Here is a 21815-nt window from a genome sequence, read left to right as displayed (position 1 = left end):
AAGTTTTCTCATTCAGTCTCCTCCAAAGATAGTATTTATACTCAGAGACAAATATACTGGATAACACACACATGCTGTAAGGAAACTGTGCAAAGGAGTCACCATCTAATTGCTCTTGTCACTCAGTTAATCTTTGATTTTCTACACTAGTAAGTAAAGTCCTAAACTATATTGTCTTTCAATTAACAATTCTCTCTTTCAGCCATCAGGAAACCATGCTGAAAGTTGCTTAGTGTCCTTCATGTTGATGGTGTGGCCTGTTTAGTCTGGCTTGCAGTGCATATCTGACTCATCTTGTAATATCTTTGGGAGAAACGAAGGAATTGGCTTTTAAACACAATTCGTTCTCACATAATTTTACTTAATAGGTTTGAATGTTAAAGTGTGAAAAAAAAACACACAAAAAATATATATAAATAATATCGGAGCTTTTAAATTTTGTGTGAGTTCCTGTGTTCCTGGTAATAAACATCTTCATTGTTTCTTTAATATGTGTGTCCTTTCTTTCTAAGACTAATTATTTACAGTACAAATACAGATCAGGCAGATCAAAAGCATCAACTCTGTTGTTTCTAAGCCACTTTATAACTAATTTGGTGATGTTCACAATGTCATTGTCCATCTGGATGACACATTTGTCTCCAAGTGCCAAATTTCAATATTTCCACATAATATTCTTTCATTTTTATCATAAATCTGTGTTTCAGCAGTTTCATATTAGGGGATTTTCACAGATTTTGTGCTTTCTCATCTTTTTAAAATGCCTTTAAATGTTTTCTGATTAAACATTCTTGACTTGTGAAAGTATAAACATAAGTTTAAAAATAAGTTTAATGTATAAACTTAAGTTCATAAAAGTATAAACATAGGTTTATACTTTCACAAGTATAAGCTCTTGTGAAATTTGGCAGAGCATTGGATTTTGTTTAAACTTCCTCCCTTTCCAAGCTTCCTAGATAAGAATTAATTTTTTCAGCTTGTACCTTTCACAATCCTGATCTAGCTCTTCAATCTTGAAGTTTTGTGCTAAAACACAAATAGATATTTGTGTTAAGCCTGTGAAATCAGACCTGTAGCCTTTTGGTCAAGACCTTAAAGGTGGAAAGTCACTCCAACCTCGATGGATGGATCTTTACCTGATGATGAAGTGCTACACTTATGTCTCAAGAGATTTCTACTTGATCCAAAATCATAAAGTTTTCCTACATATCTCAAATCTAATTTTATTTCCTTTTGATCTAAATCAGTTCACTGCAGTTAGATCAAAACTCCAGTTTGAGTTGTTATTGGGGTGTTGCTGCTGTGCTATTGTCAAGTCTTAACAAGTTGCAGACTTATGAAGATCACAAGTCTGTTTATAACCAGATGGCAGACTTGTTTGTGAAGATCATCTGGGGAAGAAAATCTCCCCAGGAAATTTTCTTTTGATTTTCCCCTGATGTCAGCTGTACCTTTGTTTAATGCAAATGTGAAAACACTAACCAGTCAGAAGCTTACATAACATCAACACATGAGCTTTCAAAACCGCTTAAAGGCTAGCACAGTGTCTGTAAACATCTGACTTTAAAAACAAGACGCTAGAATATTATGGACATGTTGAGTCATTGTTTCTCTGAGGCAACGAAACCATTCAGCGTCTGTAATTTATGTCCTGGATTACAACACGCAGCTATTTTCGTGAAGCCGTTTTGTGACTCATGGATACAAGCGCCACCTCAGCCACTGGGATTCCATGTTCTCTATCCTTTCTTATCTTGAAGAGTGTCCTCTACTTAGTATCACCACTTTTTTGTACTTCATGGAATTACATGTTGTGTCCCTTGTCACTTAGTACCTCTAGAAATAAAAGAATAAATAGCAGAAATGCTTCTCTTACATTCACTTTATTGGAATTTTCAGTAAAAAAAAAAAAAAAATCTAATTAATTTTAGCTTCCCCATGTATGCAACGTCTCTCTCTCTGTCGCTCTCTCTCTTTCTCTCGCTTTTTTTCTCCTTTTTTTAAAGGGGTTTAAATTTTATGTTGCCGTCACTCCATACCCCTGTTTGTTTGTGTCTGCCTGTCAGTGTGAAGGGCATCACTGACCACGCTGAGGAGGAGTCTGCTGCTGCTTGTCTTCCAGTATATCAACCTACAGTGTGTATCTGCCTGGCCACCGCCTTCTTTCAGCTCCCTCCTCCGCTTCTTCCCCCTCCTCTCCCTGTTCATCCTCCTCAGCCACTACTGCAGCAGCAGAGCCCGGTGTCTCCTGGATGGATCTATGAAGAAAGACCCCCCTCCACACGGCCTGTCCCCTCCCGTGCCACGATGATGGGCCCCCAGCGATTAACAGCGTCGTTGTGATGATGATATTGGGTTATTTCAGCAATCAAATATGAATCATGCATTTGATATTTCTCGCCACTTCGCTCGTCTGCGTCCTCTCGCCTTGGCTCCATCCATCCCTGGCTTCATCCGGTGCGTATTGCAACAGCTCGTTGTTGTTTTAAAAAGAAGATAGATATTTTAATAATTTATTTTTGACACTCAACTCCTTGGAAAAGATGTATGTATATTTTAAATGTTTAGAGAAAATTGCGCCTAATTGTGCGCCGTGCTCGTTCATCTCCCTAAGACAAATCACAGGGAATTATTCTGTTTAATATGCGGCGTCTCCAACGTGATGGTGCATGAAAAGCAGCATGAGAACAGCATCTTTTGTTCCGACACTAAAAAGCGTCCAGCTTTCTTAAATTTGTTTCCCACATAAGAAATAACAGTCACAGGAAATCAATTTGAGACTCGTTTTGAATAAACCTTTTCATTTGGTTACAAGCCCATTAAAAGCAGTCAACCATGAAGCAATTCCGTTTCTTTTTTGAAATCACCAGATTTAACTGAAAATGTGATGGAGCCGAGCTATTCCACGAACAATGTCATGCTTTTCTCAGAGAATGGCAGCTTTGTGCTTTAGATAAGTCAGACGTGTTATTTCTGCTAAAATCCAGCTTCCCAAGGAGTAGAGGACAAGGTTGAGAGGGACGCAGTGTCAGCACTGCTGAAGCAACAGGCGACTGCAGCACCTGCCACAGACAACACAACACACCATGCAGCAGAGCAGGCCATCACCTACCCCTCACGGCTGATCTACTACCTGAATGAGGACTCAGAGAGCACCCACCATGACCTCAACACCCATGCCAAGAACCAGGCCGTGGCTGACCAGGTAAGCTCCCTCTGAGATGGGCTTGTGTTGAAAAACCAATGAGATCCCGAGAATAACAGAAAAGTGCATAATCAGTTTCGGAATATTTTTGTGTCATCTACAGACAGTCCACCTCGCCCAGGCCAGTTTCCAGTTAGAGGCATTCGGTTCCAAATTTGTTCTGGATCTAACGTTGAACAAGTAAGCACATGCCACTTCTTTTATTCATTTTTTATCTCTCTACAATAAGCTGTGATTATTGGTAGGAGTGATCTCACTTCTAACAATAATAGCTCAGTCTTTTTGAGTGGACTTCTTTGAAGTTATTATCAGTAATTGTTCCCTTACCTGTAATCAAAGGATGCCTCAACAGCTCCAGGTCGACTGGGCCCATTGCCAAATTGAACCCAAATTTCACGCCTGCACAGAGGGGTGGTTCTGGCATTAATGGGGCACTGGCCAAGTTCCTCCTTCAACCTATCAGAATGCAGCAATTTATTTGAGATTCTGGGATAGGATGAAAGCAATAAAATTTCCCTATCTATATGACCCATATATAGTGGCAATTTCATTCCTTCCTGCTTCAGTTTCAGAACTGAACAAACCATTTTGTACCCATACTCTTGAGCAATTGCATGGACATTTATTATTTACTCTGATCAGGGTCCCATAGTTGTTAGAAAATTATCCCAGTCAACTCATGATCAGCTTGTCAAAACACTTTGCCATCTCCAAAAATGTAATCTTAGCAAAGTAACATGGAAGTTGTTTAAATTAGAGAGCAGCTAAGTAAACAGTAATTTATTGTGAAAGTATAGTGGCTTCAGACCTGATAATGTTGCAAATATCTTCCATGGATAGAAAATATTTTTAGTTTGTTATCATAAATTACTAAATTAACTGCCATAAATAATCTTCTTGGTTTCTTCATTTAGCTTAAGTCCCAATTTGTTGGTCCTGGAACCTGAACTAAGGGCCATTATGAGGCAGGCCAACACCTTGTGTTAGTCTTTAAACAAGTCCAACAGCAAAAATATCCTAGTAGTTTACTCTAACACTATTATTATTATTATTGTTGTTTATTTACACAGAAGCCAGTGATATGGGAAGTGGAAGTAGAGGAAGGCAGTCCACCACCAATAATCTTCCCAAGTGAAACATGTTTGAAGAATGAAACATGAAAGTTAGAGTAAATAGCCAGTGGAAAAGTAAGACAGTATCAGTGTTGCACTTTTCACCTAAACCTTTATGATGTTTTGGCTTTTTACTTAAATGCCAGAGGGCTTGATAGGAAACCCGCTACATGTTGTGTTCTCAGTATGTGTCTTACAAAAAATGATCACTGGTGTTGCTACCTCCTTTTACTGTGTAATCACTCAGTGCAAATGTAAAGACAATTTAAAGGTTTCAAAAGTAACTTTCATAAACCTCTGCCAGTTTTTGATCTGGAATTGTTTTCAGAACTTGGAAGTCAGTTTTGTTTGTGCCCCACCTCATACTGTAAAACATTTGAAGGTGTTTTAATATGAAAATAAAGTTCACATGCTGCCTTGAAAAAGCAAATAAAGTCAAGAGGGAAATTGTTTTGTTTTAACTCAGAAACTAAAGTTCATTTAGTTGATTTAACCTAAGAGACAAGTTGTCTAAACACTGTTTTTCTAAGTCAGTTGATAGCTCATTAATCTTGAATTATGACTTGTTTTAGCTTAGCACTGTAATATAAGCCAAGTAATTATCTCACATAGATACTCTTCACCATGCTAAACAAGTACACACATATACAGTACAGACCAAAAGTTTGGACACACTTTCTAATTTAATTCAAAGAGAAGGTGTGTCCTAACTTTTGGTCTGCACTGTATATTACCATAGTTTAATTCACATGATCTAGTTAAAAGGACTACTTGCTTTATATTTACAAAATGTATAATCTTGATACAATTTGCATGAACAAAATAGCTACATTTTATTACAGTAGCTTTGGCGCATTTCAATTTCCTTCTCAAAATTCTTAGTTCATCTCTCAAAATTAAATATCTGTGTCAGTAAACATGTCTGTGCCTCAGAATGACAAGTCCATGTTTTATCGTGTTTGGATGACACAGTCAAATTGATTAGTCATTTTGTCAATATAGCAGTGACTCTTAAGGGATGTTCTACTGTAAACTATGGCCAAAGTTTAGATGACCAGTAGTGAAAACTATGATTGAGAGAGACCAATGGCTAAATTCACATTTAGGATTTTTCTGTAATTTGTTGAAAGACTGCGTCATTGTGATGCAGAAAGAAAAACACAGCTCCACAGAAAACAAAGCAAAAAAAAATGCAAAAATAGAAATAGAAATAGGAAAAGAAACAATAGAAAATTTACATGCAGTGATTGAGGAATAACAGTGTAGTCTTCCCTTAATTTTCATATCCATGCTTAAAAAAATCCTCAATGGAGTTAAGGAATGACGAGAGGAACTCCATCAGCCTCCTGTTGTGGGTCGCAAATCATATCCTGATGATGTTGGAGCGATGGAAACTGGTGGATGTCCTTGGCCGCTGCTGCCTTTTCTTTTGTTTTGTCTCCTCGCTCCTCTTCCTCTTCTTCTCTCTGATTGTTGACCTTGTCCGTGTCCTTTCATTATCAGAAATGTAACATTGTGTTGTTTTCTGGCTATACAGAAAACAATTTGCCAGTTCATATCGTGTTTGGATATGAACTGGCATATCATGAGATGTACATTTGAGCTACTCCAGAAACTGGTTGACCTAATGCTTCGTACATTTATCTTTTTTGGAGAAACTCCGCAGTAATTTACCAGTTCAGGACACAATTGGAAAAAAAATCTAATAGAAATGTATAGAAAAATGTTTGACGTTTTAATAACTTGTTCAAGCATTTTGCATGTTAAGACATACAGTTAAATTATACTTTAATGTTGTGGACGTCAAGACAATTCAACAGAGACCGATACAATACATTTTGACAAAGCAACATGACAAAAGCAATTGAAAATCTACGAAAAAAAATATTACAGGAAGCATTTTACATTTTAAATTCAAATAAAAAAAAATTCTTCCAACAAAATGAGTATTCAGTGTTTGTTTAATGTTCATTGATATAACTTGAGTCCAAGAAAGTTCAAAATCAAAATCTGCATTGTTTCTTTGACTGAAAGGGTTGATGTTAGCTGACATAACTAAATGTGGCTAAAATGTTTTACCGTGCAGGGCCAATGCAGAGGTAGAATGACCCAGCAGAACCACTGTGACCTCTTTTATGGAAGACACATTAGGTGAAACATAAAAAAGTCTTTAATTATTCAAAATGTTTTTAGCTGTTCAGACTTTGCTGAAATGGCATTTAAGAGTCGCATAAGAGTGCAGAAAGTCTATATTGCTGTCGGTGCTGGAGTTAAAAACGCAGCCACATTAATGCTACTATCTAATCTACAAATGACATGCAAAATATAATTGAAACAGCAAAGATGTTAGAAAGGAAATAGCTAGGTCTGCTTGGTAACACATTTTCTAGGAAATGTTGAACTAAAATAAAATGGAAGCAAATTTAACAAAAAGATTATGGACTTTTTGGTTTCTTAATTTTTTTTTAAGAACACACAATAGAGTTTTCTAGCTGAAGCAAACAAGAAAATAATATTGATTTTAATCAGTAGTTAAGAGCAAATTGCATATATTGTATATAATATAATAGCATTAACAGATTGATTAATGGTGCATTAGTTTCAGATATTGCAGTCAGGGATGATGTAATTTAAAACATCAGCCTGCTGGTTCTTAATGGTTACAAATCATTTTTGCTCAGCTGCCAGTCTGCAGATGGAGACATCTTTATAGCTATGCACTGAAATTAGCAAAGAGACAATGGTTTTGTGGTTTGTGATCCTTGTATTCTTTACATGGATTCCTTCCTAAAGGCTAGTCTAAAGGTTTCACTTGTTTTCATGTCTTATTGGAGTTTAAGTCATTTGTTCTGATGTAAAATATAGTCATTTAGCAAACATGTCAGACAAAAGTGTGGCTGTTTTACTAATGTAAAAAGTCACTATCACAATATTAAGAAAGAGGAAGAAAGAAACAAAGAATGAAAGCAAGAGAACAAGGAAGTAAAGAAACAATAATGGAAGATGAAGAGAGAGAGACAATGGGAGAAAGAAAAGGTACCTTTATACAGCATAAACAAACTAAGAGAAGTTAAAGGAAAAGTAAAACCAGAAAACGACAGAACCAAAACAATTCCATAAATTATTACTAAACATAAATTATGCAGATGTTAAATATTTAATCCACCACAACCTAAATCTACTTATTACAAATAAAAAGCTACAGCAGTTTAAAAAAAAATTATGAAATTGCTTTTCTACAATATGGAATGATAAAAAAAAAAAATGGTTCGTTCTGGAAACATTTTTTATTTCAAAATCTTTTTCACATTTTTTTAATTAGACATGGTATGAACTGAACTGAATGCGCACCACATTGCCCTTTTTTGGAGAAATAATGTTAGTTTTTTTTATATGATAAATGATAGCATTATTTCATAATTTTGACATCAAAGACAGAATATCTTGAAAAGATTTTGTAATAAACAGCAACATTTGCTTTTTTTTCTATTACAAGCAAGCTGGGTAAAAGCAAGTGGGAATTTCCTTTTCAGGAATTAAGAAAACTTTTTTTATTAAAAGTTCACCCCCAATACCCCGTCAAAAAAAATTCCCTTAAATACTCACAGGGTTTTCCATAACCTGTAAGCGAATGTAGTCTGAACTCATGAAACTTTAGTAAACCCGTCTTCTCTCTTTAGGACAGTGGAACAATGGGGTGCTTTCTGATTTACTTTCCTGTGGGGTTGACTTGAATAAAAGCAGTTGATTAGGCTTTTCTGCAGATGCATGAATGATGGGGCTAACTGGAAGAAATGAACCTTTAAGTAGGAATACAAGCAAAGAAAACGTAACATTTGAATAATGCCACTAGTGGCATGTATTCAACAGTAGCTAGACAGAAAGCCAAGGAAGTCAAGCAACAAATGGCCAGATGGGAATCAAACCAAACCACTGAGCCTCTTGGCGTCCCCTTAAATATGGAGATTGTAAACATTAGAAAAATTTTGAACGAACCCACTTCAAACAACTGATGCCTTTTCTGATTTGATGGATGTGTTTTTTGTATGTGTGCAGATGGCATCTTATCAATTTACAGCAAAAATAAACATAAATGAAATAACATATCATTACACATTGTTCTGGAGGTGACAAACTGTATCTAAAATGAATTTAGCTGATTTTACAGAAAACTCTAGCTAGTAGCAGTAAAGTGCCGGGATAAAATTACAAAGTGCAGAATTCAGCGGTTTTTGGCAGCAGTTTTAGAAATCTGCCTGACTTTGTGTTTTTGAAGGTCAAACACTGACAAGGAGTATAAATACAGCTTGTATGTCTTACAGAAAAATCACTCTGAAATTACAACCTAATGAACTGAATTTGCTCTATGGTGCGTATTGTTCAATGTTGAGGAATCAAACAGAGAGCTGTGTGACCTTGATTGCCATCTGTTTACACGTTGGTTATCAATGAGATGGCCTTTTTTTGGTGTGAGAGCAGCGGTTTGAAATCTTTGTCTTGTGTTGTAGCTGCACCGGTGCTGCGCTAAATATAGCTGGATCTGCAAAGTGCTGCTGTTTGCTACTTTCTCTGTTCATCTCTTGGTGTACCTGAGAATGGAAGCTGGGGGGAATTTAATTGAAACTGACTCATTTTAGAGGATCAGGATCCTGTTTACCTCGAGGGGTCCTAGGGTTTGCGGATGTGGAGTATTTGAGTGTCTGTGACCTTTCCTTAGAGCGTCTCCTTCATTAGGGGACAGATTGCAGCATTGCATGAACAGCATGGGAGCATTGTGTGCTGCAGTGGGGCTTGATTTGATCTGGTGCCAGACATGAGAACCTCCTGTAGTTTCCTGGACCTTTCTCTCTGGCTTTTCCCTGCTGCTGCTGCTGCAGTGTAGCATTCTGTCTGCTCGCTGAGGGACCCCTGAGCAGGACTCCCTGTTTGTATCCTTTTTGCACCAGTCAAGCAGACATGCACCTCAAGGTGCCCATGTTGCTTTACTCAGTCCCTTCACGCCCTGCACTCACACTCCAACATGCAAACACCAAGACACCGTGGCATGGGCCACTCGTCTTGTCCTGCTTCATCTGCCGAGCTAAAAATAGCCCCTACACTGAGGAATACCTCAGAGATGCTGCTCCTGCCTTGACTTTTCTCTACGTTAAAGGTGCAGTTTCTGCTCCCATGCTTCTTAGCCTCACTCGAACATGTCAGAGCGTTTCTTCTTGTTTTTTTGTTTTTTTTCCATGCACACATGTCTGCAGAGAGCGGGAGGGGGATGTTGTTGATTTGCAAGGTTAAATCCAGGAGGAAAGAGGAAAAAGAAGAAAAAAAAAGCGCAGTTATGGCAGATTCCGCAGTCTTTTGAAGTCAGCTAACAGATTGAGTGTGTGTAACGGTGAGGGATGCTGACTCAGACAGCAGCAACTGACAGCAGGACTGTTGTGTTCAAGGTGAAAACTGGAGCCTGGTGATCATTTATCACATCAGGGCTTGTTTGCAGCTTTCATTTTGCTTTCCTGGTTTCTGTTCCTGTCTCTATAAACTGTTGGATACGGTTGTACATAATTGTTTTCAGTGTTCTTTTTTCATTTTTTGCTTGGGTTGAGTGGGGCAGAGTTAAATCATGAATCATACCCCTTCACTCTTTTCTACTGGGAATGTTTGAGTAGCCTCTTGCGCAGGTGCCAAGCAAAGCAGCCACAAAATGTGAGTCAGAGAAAACAGAAAACACGTTTTTCTACTGGGACTGAGTCACATTCTCCTGACATAAAGGACATGTTGGGATATTTTCAGTGAGGCTCTCTGAAAAAGGTCATAACCAGGTATTTTCTCAGTACATAAGACTTTTGATGTTGCCTTTTAGTATGAATTCAGATTAGCTGGACTTAGAGGTTGAAGCTAAGCTCCACCTGTCTTGAAGCAACTGTAATGTTTTAAAAAAAGAAAAGCCGAAAGCAGTTGTTTTAGAGAAGATTATTTTGGGAACTTCTAAACCAAAAAGAGGTTGATTATATACACAGAAAATGGAGATTGGAGGGGGTGCTGCACCAATAATCTTCCTGTTTAAAACACAAATGAGAATGATGTACGCAAAATGATTCTGGTCAGAGTAACTGTTTAATATGAGTATAAGTAGTGCAAAAAAAGTGGACTTCTTCCATCTTCCACCACTTCATTAGAAATATTTAAAGTCAACACTGCCTCCAACCTATGTGTCCTGTGTAAATAATCAAACAATTTGTTGTAAGCGGTCATCAAAAACAAAGATGGCAACACATTAAATGTTTATTAAATAGTCTTCACTAAAGGGATGTTCTGTTGTAAATTATGGCTAAAATATTATAAATTTTAATTGTGGGAGATCAGTGACAGGAGTCTAGACAAGATTCATATTTATGCTTTTACTGTAATTTGTTGGCAGACCATGTCATTGTGATGCAGAAAAGAAAAGACAGCACCACAGAACGGAAAGAAATAAAGCAAATTTGCAACTAGGAACATACAACAATCTGCTTAACGAGAACTGCACATGCTGTTGACCTTCCATTGTCAGAAATTTGACATCATGTTGTGCCTCTGCCATTTACACTGTATACCTTTCATCTTATGGTTCATTGAGATGTAAAACTGCTTGATCATTGGGTGGCCTAATGCCTAACACATTTACCTTCAATAGAGAAACTCAGGATTCACCTGGGAGCAATTTTACCCATTCAAGACAGATTTAGACAAGCAATTAAAAATGTAGAAGAGATGTAGAGAACTGTTCATAAATATGTTTGTGGATGTATAAATGCATTTGCAACTTGTTCACAGAAACTGATTTTTTGATGATTGATGATTGAACATGTGATATCAATTCTTTTCCAAGAAATGTACCAAAGAGACTGAAAAGAAACTGTAAAATGAAGATGCCAAGGCAGTCGTATTTTGCTTTAGAGATAGCCACTGCTTCTAAACTTTTAACAGAACCCCATTTCAAACATTATGGCTGATCCTATTTACTAATTCATTCATTTTAACAGTGACCTGCTGTCTTCTGATTACGTCGAGATCCACTACGAAAATGGAAAACCCGTCCTCTCGAAGGTAATCATCTTCTTCCTCTGGCACTCTCTCTGTTCTGCTATTTTAAATTTTTTCTTTTTCTTTTTTTTTTTTTTTACAGATCAGAGGGCAATGATGAGATTTATAGATTGGCTCTGTGCAAAATCAGAAAAACAAGCAGTGAAAGAAAATAGTTAAAAATGGCATCAGCGCTGATGTGCAATGGTGAGCTGTTTTCTAGGAAAGCATTGAGACGGACGGACGGACATACAGATAGATAGATAGATAGATAGATAGATAGATAGATAGATAGATAGATAGACAGACAGACAGACAGACAGACAGACAGACAGACAGACAGACAGACAGAGAGACAGATAGATAGATAGATAGATAGATAGATAGATAGATAGATAGATAGATAGATAGATAGATAGATAGATAGATAGATAGATAGATAGATAGATAGATAGATAGATAGATAGATAGATAGATAGATAGATAGATAGATAGATAGATAGATAGATAGATAGATAGATAGATAGATAGATAGATGAGTGGATGTTGTTTCTGCTGCTGCTGAATAAGACACAGAGCTGGGCTGGGCACACTAGGGCTGAATCAGCAGGGTTTCACTTCCCTGCAGCCTCCTGCTGGAGCTTTGGTCACATGATGGGGGAAGGAAAAAGCACTCTGCAGTATCAGTGCAGGCTGAGAGATAGATAAAGTGTGCGAGAAGGTAAGAAAATAGCTGCTCAAAGAAAGATATACAGGAAAGCAGGAGAGTTTCTGAACAGCTGAGTCTCAAGCAGAGCCAGGAGATGCCTTACAGAGTATTAAATTTACGCCTTAATGAGCACAGATTGAGACTCCCTGCAGGAATGCACTGCAGGGAGTCCAAACTGACATCTGCAGCACAATCTGTTACACTTTTAGACCTGCGTGAACATTTGAGGGATCTTATAGTGAAGCTGCTTTATTTTGGTGATGCATTTGTACTGTTTTTCTCCCTAGGGCGGGGAACATTGCTACTACCACGGCCAGGTGAGGGGGAGCAGCAACTCCCATGTGGCCTTATCTACCTGCAACGGGTTGCAGTAAGTGAACAGCAAAGTTGTGTGCTAAGAATACCTCATACAGCTCAATGCACTCTGCTCTCTCCTCATTATCGACTGGTCTCTCTCTTTTACCTTTTTCCATTCTCTCTGTCTGCTCCGGCAGCGGGATGTTTGACGATGGAGTCCATGCATATCTAATTGAGCCCTTACACCAGGCTCACGTAATTGTAAGTTATTGCATTTGCAGAGAAGTCCTACAATATGCCAGAGATCTCACACACATTTGTAGTTGTAAACTGTCTGACAGCAGTTGGAAATTGCAATACAGTAAACAGTGCGACAGTATGTCGTTTTGAATCTGTGTCATTGTTGGAAACAGTTCCACAAAGGCTTTATTTGGGTTGGAATTCATTAATCTGCTGTCTATGGGCTCTATGTCCACAGGACTTCTTGATGTCTTCCATAGAGTTAAATGCAAAACTTTCAATTTGTGGTTGAAATAAAGCGGAGAAAACTCATTTTCAAATTTTCTTCATTTTTTTTATATTATTAGCAAATTTTAAATATTTGAATTTAGTTTGACTTCAACTATGTGATTGTAATTTCATGAATAAAAATGTTCAATACTTGAGAGCAAAATCCACATTCATAACTTAGTCTTTGAGAGAATTTATTATTATGTATAATTAGCTGTGTTAAAATAATTATGTCAAATGGGGGGAAGTTTGGAGTGAAGAAAAACATATTCTTCAATTAGTTTTGACTTAATTGTTTCTTCACTGGTAAATTATGAAATCCCAGAGTGTTAGCTAAACACGGATGCAATCAATGCTGGACATTTTTAAAGATATATTGTTGATATTGGAGATAGGCCCCCAAATCCAATTCCGTATAGGGCCCTGTAAAATTTTGGTTCACCCCCGCAAGAGAATCAACAAATAAATGGATAAATAAACAGAAATGTAATAATTCTGTAAAGAGCACATTGTGCACAAAATTTTAAAGATTATGTTTCCCTACATTCAAGCATTTCTATGAGTCACTGTAATCATGTTTAATCTAAGACATCTAGCAATTTACTCGATTGTTTCTTGTGAAAAATTTCCCTATATCTGTTTTTTCCCTGTTGTTGACTTCCCACATTGTTCTGCTGTTATCGGCTTTCCACGTTTATTTTTGCAATAACTTCGAACAAACTCATCTTCCTGCCTGTCTGAATTCCTATCATGATGTTTTCTTCCATTCTGCAGGATACTGCTGCCAGGCCTCACAAAATAAAGAGAGCAGCCTCAATTCTATCCAGCCTTGGTTCAGAAGAACAGGGTAATGTTGTCATTTATCACCTTACATAAGATTGTCCATCACTCCTCCATCCATGACCAACACCACACCCTCAACACTGACTCTTTGTAACTTAGCACTCTGGTGAAGATGAGAAATGACTTAGTTTTGCTCTAGGAAAGTACCCCAATAAAAGCCCATCCCAGCTGGCCTGAATACACAACTTGAGCCTACATGGTGGTAAATATTTCACATGTTTATGTTGAGTTGTCACTGTTTGCCTGTGTGTGTTTGCAGTGTACGAGGTTGGGGAGGAGGATCTCTTCTCTGAGCTAAATGAGTTATCCTGGCTGAGGAGCAGAAAAAAACGAGCAGTGAGTCTCTGAACTCATGGTACAGTTTTAGATAACCGTCCCTTGTGTTTACAACAATGAATTTAGATTAGTCTGTGCAAAGTTAAACATGCGGTGCACCACCTCAAATTATATGTTTTCAATTGCCTTGTAATTGTTTGTTTTGTTTCGCAGATGCCTCGTAGCGTCTTTGAGGAGATGAAGTATTTGGAAATCATGATTGTTAGTGACCACAGTATGGTATGTGGTTTTACTGGAGGCAGTTGTGTAAATTCCATTCTTTGGCTTATTTAATTTTTTTTGTTTGTTCCTAAGCTTCTACTATACAGTAGAAGTCACAAGTTTGGTTTTGTGTAAAGCCAATGCTCAAAATGACTTCATTCCTTTTGTCCTACTCCGAAGCCATATCATGACATTTTGCATGCTTAGATTTGAGGTTACAGTTCCCCTTTTGTGTGTGTGTGGGTGATTGTGTTTGTGTGGCTCTCATAAATGTAGTATCTTTCATACTTACATAAAAACACTATAATGTTCAACTTAAACTGTTTCAGTGTATGTATATATAGAATTAATTAGCCTATGTGATTATTTTCAAAACCTTTTCTTCTCAGCTGTCGTCAGATTTGAGTATCACAACTGTATTATTTCCATGACTGTCATGGAGAAGTATCTAAGAAAGCTTAAAATAAGAAAGTAGCATTAACAACAAGCCCAGCTGCCATTCGAGTTTATTAGGTGAAGATTTCGGGCTGATTTATACGGTGAGGAAGGTCCAGAGAAATGTTATATGAGTGCAGTAGCTTGGAGACATAACAGACTATCACCCCACTCAAATTCACTGAATTTTTATTCCGAAGACACTCTCTACAGCATTATGCAACTTTTAATTAAAAAATAAATATGGTTTTAGCATATTTGTTAAAAACCATTACTATGTCCTGTCAGCATGGTATGAGATAATTTGTGAAAAAATGTAGCTCCTCCATCTTTCCCCGCTCCCAGTCACACCCAACCAATCAGAGCTAGGAGGAAGGTTTTAGCACTGTCTGTCACCCTAGTGTAGATGCAATTATTGAGCAATAAATAGTTGGGGTAAAGTCCACTGTATTAGCAATAATTGTAAGAGAACTTTTGCAAATGAAACAATAACCTAACCAATTACCTAATTGCATAAACTGCTGCAGTCACATTATGGTCCTCCACTGCAGTGATTTATCAAACTACTTTTTATTGTTGGCAAACTTGATCAAGAAAGAGAATATAACTAGGATTTAATCTTAAAAGTTTTGAACTGCCTGTTGCAGATTGTGTTTTTTCACACACACATTGTTCAGCAGTTATTGTTGACGAGCCTTGAAAAGTAGGCCACTGTAAGATGAACTAATGGTGTATTCAATTTGTACCAGAGTCTCTCGAGGTCAGATTCAATATGACTGCCCTGTATTGGCTTGTAGTACTAATGGTCCTTAAGTACATAGCATCTCTACAATTGGTAAATCTATATGGTTTTAAGGCTTGTAACTCAAACCACACCTCAACTTGGTTATGTTATCTCCAGATTCTAGTTCAGATTTCAATGGCAAATTCAAGTCGAGCATAGCACCCAAAAATCTGCTTAATGTTATTTTAAAGGTTTCTCTTTAATGCAATTTTGAACATTTAACTTATAACATCATGGAAATGTATGCAGTTGTGGACAAATTTGAACAAATTACATGTTTATTTGCAGCAGATTTTAAAATATTAGGGTTAAAATATAAAAAAAAAATAAAAAATTCTGCAGTGTTACATGGTGCAAGTTCTTGCCAAAACTAAGTTTCTGGATCTTAAATTTAAATTTTTAGAAAAATAAGCATGCAACATTGAAATAAATGAACAGTTGTCAGCATTGGAGTTTCACATTTAAAGCACCGACTTGCATTGACAAATGAGGAAGAAAAGGACAAAAATCCTCTTGTTGTGAGAAGCTCTAAGAGTGCAACGCCAGAAGCATTTCAATTAAAACAAATTCAAAGTAATTCACTTAAGAAGTACATGCAAGCTGCTGAAATAAATAAAAGCTTTAATAAATAAGATTATTCCCTATTTCTCTGACATTTTGCATTCTTGGAACAAAGCTGTAATCCTTATTGACCTGAGACAGGAAATGTTGAAAAGGATGAAATGTCAGGAAATGCCATGCATTCCTTCATTAATATTTCAGGCCTGCCTCTTTGTTCCCCACAAGAGGGAGCTTTGCCTCTGAAAATGTTTGTGTGCATCATGAAGTCACGCTGTAACTGAACCATCATGTGTCCTTTTTCTGTCTCCGCAGTATAAAAGACACAAAAACAAGCAGCACACGAAAAATTTTGCGAAATCAGTGGTGAATCTTGTTGATGGCGTAAGTACACTTTGTAGCTACCCTTTCATGAATGCATTGCACAGTATTTAGAGCAGTCTCCACAAGGATTGTGCTTTACTTTCAACAATTTCTCCCCTGCTCTCAGTGTTCTAAATCCAAACTCACCCCTGCTGTGGTTTCTCCTTCCTGTGCTGCTTTCTCTATTCCCCCCTGTTTCTCCCTCTATTTCTCTGTGTTTTTTTGTTTTTTTTGTTGCTTCCATTCATGGCACACTTCAATGACAGATCTTCAAAGACCAGCTGCACACGCGTGTGGTGCTCGTTGCTTTGGAGATCTGGACGGACAAGGATCAGATCCCCATAGGTGTGAAGCCGCTGGAAATGCTGCGAGATTTCTCCAAATATCGCCAGCAGAGCATCAAGCTGCACGCCGACTCCGTGCAGCTCCTCTCGTAAGATCTTTGCAACACCAGATAGAAGGGAACTGATTCTTTTTTATTTATTTTAATTTCATTTCAGCTCTATGCTTTATAAATAGTCATCTGCCCCAAAACTGAACTCCTTGTTTGTTCACATGTCGTTAAATGGTTTTATCTTTTATTATAAAAGATGATGCTCATCTTTTATTTATTTATTTATTTTGTTTTTGTCCCTCTTGCAGAAATGTGACCTTTCACTACAGGAGAAGCAGCGCCGCATACTTTGGTGGCATGTGCTCCGTGAGCCGTGGAGTGGGGGTCAACGAGGTCAGATTTACTGTGATATAGCCACAGCCGAAACTACATACCCAATGAACGCATTCCAACCACAAATACTTTTGTATTTTGTGGCGATTCTACTTAATGAGTCAACACAAAGTGGTGCATTATGGTGAAGCTGAAGGAGAATGAAGCATGCCCATTACAGATCATAGGTATATTTTGCTCTAAACAGATCCATTGTAGCTTTGGGAGTATATTTTAGCTTGGTCCAGCTCCCCTGTCGTCACAAGATGATGCTAATGTCATTGTGTGCTCAGGGGGATGTGCAATGCTAGTTTTCCTCCACATATAGTAATTGGATGTCAGCCAAAATGTGCAGATTTGATCTAATCTGACATAACACATTCTTACACATGTTGCTTAACTGGAAACAGGACTTTTTATGTTTTTTTTCCCTGCCACTCTGGGAAGATTTGTGGAGTGCATGACGAATAAATACCTATGATGCTGACATAGAGCGTTATATATTTAAATGACACCACTTGGCCACTTGAAGCCTGTGGCTTTGCAAACGATATTGGATGGTTATTACTGCTAGACTTTCTGCACTTCCATTGTCCTCTCACTTACAGGTGCACCAAGTCCCCCTTCTACTTAGAAGCAATTGACTATTCTGAATTTTATTTAGTGGCACCAGAGTACAATACAGCAGCTAAATACAAATGCAGGCAAATTTTTTTCAGATATGGTGCATCAGTTTTCTTCTGCTTCACATATATGTACGTGTATCTACAAACATGCTGATGTATAACATGTACTTGCTGCTGTCTCCACAGTATGGCACCACCTCATCCATGTTCGTGTCTCTGTCTCAGAGTTTGGCCCAGAACTTGGGTATCCAGTGGGACCCTGCAGCTAAGAGAAGTATACATGAAACACATTTAGTTTACCCACCGCTACCTTACTTGAAAGACCAGACTTTTTTCTAGCATTTAAAGTGTTTAGAAAACAACAGTCTATAGATAACTGGGGTATTTCAGTTGGAGATAGCAGTATAGATTCTCAGTCCTCTTGGTCATGGCCAGATAAGAAGGCGAGCGGTTGTGTTCTAAGCTTTTGCAGATGTTTCCTTCTCTTCCGAAAAGACTTTCACTGAGTATCAACTTCCACTTTTAAAAAAATAGTCCTGTTACATCAGTTTTAGCCCCTCTTAGGTCTCTTTATGTCCTTTCTCTCTCATTTCAGGCTGTTTTGCTTCAGTTGAAAAGTTCAAATCAGGACTATTATTTATTCAATAAATTATTTATGAAATTTGGCCTGAAATATGATTGACGAGCTTTGTGAAAAAGCTGTTTCTTTATGTAAAATCCTTTGACATGAAAAATTCTGATAGATGATTCAATAGTCGCCTGCCATAAGATGCTTTCACTCCAGGAGCTTGAGGCCAAAGGGTCACACAGGGCCTGACAAGTCCAACACTGACAACTTAAAAATATGCTGTGAGCAAAATTATGAAAACAAACAAGTATAGAAAGTGTGAAACTTTTTTCTACTCAGCAAATTGCTTCAGATATCCAAATCCTCCGGTAAATGTGTGAGTTTGTTTTTTGTGCTCTCATCTTGCAGAAGAGTGTGGGTGTGTAAACTCGTGGAGCGGCTGCATAATGGAGGACACTGGGTAATGTCAACATTCACATATATACACACAAGAGAGAGAGAGATCAGGGTGAAATTGTAGCAGATGCTTTATTTATGTACTCTCAGTGGTACAGTGATCAAGAGTTTAACAATGTAAGGATTTTCAACTTGCTGTGCATGTCTACAGAGTTTTAAAGGACAACCTCGGAAAACATCTAGCATCCACAGATTGTTGGCTCATATCTAACTGAGGCAGTGCTTTGGTACACAGTTGAACAGATGAACATGGCTCCTTCAGACCTCTGGAAATTGTTCCCAAGCATAAACCAGATTTGTTGTTTTCTTTTGATTTTCCCCCAAGGAAGCAGCAGTTCAAAGCGTTTCCTTGAAGCACTGCCAGGGAACTTTTTATTTCTGCCTTTTTTCTGATATAAAGTTTCTATAGTTTCTTCTTACATTGTGTAGCCTCCAAGGAGAAGGTGGGAGTTGGATGGAGCCTCAGCTATTAATACAGTGCAAGCAAACAATACAAAAAATCCACAAGATGGTTTAGGCCTAAAAACACATTAATAAATTATAGGACATCATTCTGATGTAAGTGGACATTGAACATGTCTCTGAAGGAAAGCAGACCTTTAAGCTCTCTGGCTGGACTTTGAAATATTAACATTGCTGTTGTTTAACATGAAATGGATGTTTTCTCTGGCTGCAGGGTCCAACATCCACAGAGGTTCTCCAAATGCAGCATTTCTGACTACAGGGAGTTTCTTTTGAAAGGTGGAGGCTCATGTCTATTTAACAGACCTACAAAGGTTTGGTGCACACATACTTCTTCCCCTTTCCTTACCTATCCTGGCTGCCATGCTTGCCTCATGCTGTCTCTTCTTGCTTTGGCAGCTGTTTGAGGTGGCTCATTGTGGAAACGGATATGTAGAAGTTGGAGAGGAGTGCGATTGTGGACTGAGATCAGTAGGTTTCTATTTTTCTCTTGCTTTGTTCAGCATTTCTGCTGTTATCTGTTTTGCTATGACAGGTTAAAATTTGTTTTATCTTGAGGACTGCCACAAGGGCTGCTGCAAGAAGTGTTCACTTGCTAATGGAGCGCACTGCAGCGATGGGCCTTGCTGCAACGTCACATGTCTGGTATGAGTTTGGTTATAAAACACAGAATGTTTGGGGTTCATTTGGGGGAAAAAAACAAACCTTAATGCTTTTCTGCATTCCTTACCAGTTTTACCCACGTGGTTACAGCTGTCGCTACGCTGTGAATGACTGCGACATCTCAGAGACCTGCACTGGAGACTCTGGACAGGTGTTTTCTATTTTTGCAATACATTTGTTTTTTTGTTTTACATTATTTTTCTTAATGTGATGAGGAGGATTGCTAAGAAGCTGTGCTCTGTTTATGACCTTGTAGTGTCCTCCCAACCTGCATAAACAAGATGGCTACATGTGTCAAGTCAACCAGGTATGAGAAGAAGGCTTTTGTGTGATTATGAAGCAAGAGCAGCCACACAAAAATGTTAATTTGCCCTTTTTTATGTTGAAGGGTCGCTGCTACACTGGAGAATGCAAGACCAGAGAAAACCAGTGCAAATACATCTGGGGATCAAGTGAGATTGCGTTGATTCTACATTAAGCTTGTGGAGCTCCACAAAAGAGATTATGGTCATTTGTTATGTTGCCACTTTCTATCAGAGGCTGGAAGTTCAGAGAAGTTCTGCTACGAGAAGCTGAACACAGAGGGGACAGAAAAGGGCAACTGCGGAAAAGACGGAGACCGATGGATCCAGTGTAGCAAGCAGTGAGTTACAAATGAAGACATTCTGCAGCTTCTCAGCTTTAAATTAAAATTCTGCTTATTTTACAATTCCCCAAAAGGGGGCACCAAACAACTCTCTTTGTTGAGGAACTGTGCTTTTCAAGTCAGAATCGAACAGAGTATTTTAGTATAATCAAAAATTAATTTTGTTATAATATGTCGATTTAAAAAGTTTAGTTTATATATTTTATAGATTTATCACATTTCTAGTAATAGTTTCAAATAGTATATTTCTTTTTATTTTGATCATTATTACTTTATTCAAATTCAAATTTACTTCCTCAGAAAGCAAAACTACTGCCGAAGTGACTGCCTATCTATATGGCTTTGTGTTCAACCATATTAATGGACAGTTAAGTGGAGGAAAAACATTCAGTAGCAAGTGGTCCATTTTAAAGCCAGGATTGCACTGTACTATTCTACCTAAACTGTATGTACCACATTAATCAAAACCAACTTTAGTTTAGGTATTTGTTTAATGTGCCTTCATCTAAAAAATGTTGCAGTGTTTTTTTGGTTTTTTTTTTAAGAGGTTGTGTTTGATCATATTTTACACTTCAGAGTTCATAGTGGTTTGATTTGATCCACTAAAGAGAAAGGTGGAGATGATAATGGCATCTTCCTAGACTCTTTATGAACAATTTCTGTCAAAGTTTGTAGGTGCTCAGCAGCAAAATCTGCACTTGGAACTCACCTATTTCACTGAACCACACTCCACCGCCAGGCGTTTCCTGGTGGGATGTGGTGCCAGGAAATAGGTGAGTCAGATGAGGAGTGAGGCAACTCAGTGGTGAGTCACCTGATCATTACTTTATTCAGGTTAAAGAGCTGTGCTTCTCTGGGTGCTGCCTCCCATGAACGTAGGCCCTAGTTCTTGACGCTGCCGTCACAGGCTCCAATCCTGGCCTGATGACATTTGCAGCATGTCTCCCCCATCTCTCATTACCCACTTTCCTGCCTGATAACTCTCAAATAAAGGCCACTAGAGGCAATAGAACTTTTTTTAAAAGAAAAAGATCAGTGTCTGCTTTTCTGTTACAGTGACGTGTTCTGTGGTTATCTTCTGTGTACCAACGTGGGGCGAACGCCGCGCATTGGAATGATGAAAGGAGACATCACTCCCACCTCCTTCAACCACCAAGGCAACGTGATACAGTGCACGTAAACACTTTTTGATTTGTTATAGCCATGTTTAACACCATGACCAAGGTTTATAGGGAGACTTTTCTGACAATATTTGGCTCTGTTTTTCCTCCATTTTCACCTC

The 21815-nt window shown here is 38.0% G+C and overlaps 1 protein-coding gene across 4 annotated transcripts in view; it reads left to right on the top strand.

Moving 5' to 3' along the window:
* Positions 1–2064: 2064 nt before the first annotated feature.
* LOC122839613 (disintegrin and metalloproteinase domain-containing protein 23) overlaps positions 2065–21815 on the top strand; it is a 28367-nt gene continuing 8616 nt past the window's right edge. For 2 of the 4 annotated variants that reach the window (XM_044131360.1, XM_044131361.1), the window contains exons 1-22: positions 2065–2457; positions 2988–3205; positions 3309–3385; positions 11331–11394; positions 12367–12449; positions 12574–12637; positions 13661–13733; positions 13989–14065; positions 14219–14284; positions 16359–16427; positions 16673–16839; positions 17049–17133; positions 17925–18012; positions 18715–18766; positions 19439–19538; positions 19624–19695; positions 19783–19869; positions 19958–20038; positions 20144–20194; positions 20276–20339; positions 20425–20530; positions 21590–21709. In XM_044131360.1, the coding sequence (XP_043987295.1) occupies positions 2382–2457; positions 2988–3205; positions 3309–3385; positions 11331–11394; positions 12367–12449; positions 12574–12637; positions 13661–13733; positions 13989–14065; positions 14219–14284; positions 16359–16427; positions 16673–16839; positions 17049–17133; positions 17925–18012; positions 18715–18766; positions 19439–19538; positions 19624–19695; positions 19783–19869; positions 19958–20038; positions 20144–20194; positions 20276–20339; positions 20425–20530; positions 21590–21709 (1940 nt within the window). In that variant the 5' untranslated portion in view covers positions 2065–2381. The remainder of the gene's footprint in view (positions 2458–2987; positions 3206–3308; positions 3386–11330; positions 11395–12366; positions 12450–12573; positions 12638–13660; positions 13734–13988; positions 14066–14218; positions 14285–16358; positions 16428–16672; positions 16840–17048; positions 17134–17924; positions 18013–18714; positions 18767–19438; positions 19539–19623; positions 19696–19782; positions 19870–19957; positions 20039–20143; positions 20195–20275; positions 20340–20424; positions 20531–21589; positions 21710–21815) is intronic. The other 2 variants (XM_044131357.1, XM_044131362.1) reach the window with 1 other exon arrangement.

This window comes from Gambusia affinis, linkage group LG11, assembly GCF_019740435.1.
Source record: "Gambusia affinis linkage group LG11, SWU_Gaff_1.0, whole genome shotgun sequence".
Lineage (NCBI taxonomy): Eukaryota > Metazoa > Chordata > Actinopteri > Cyprinodontiformes > Poeciliidae > Gambusia > Gambusia affinis.
This window is presented reverse-complemented; position numbering and strand designations above follow the sequence as displayed.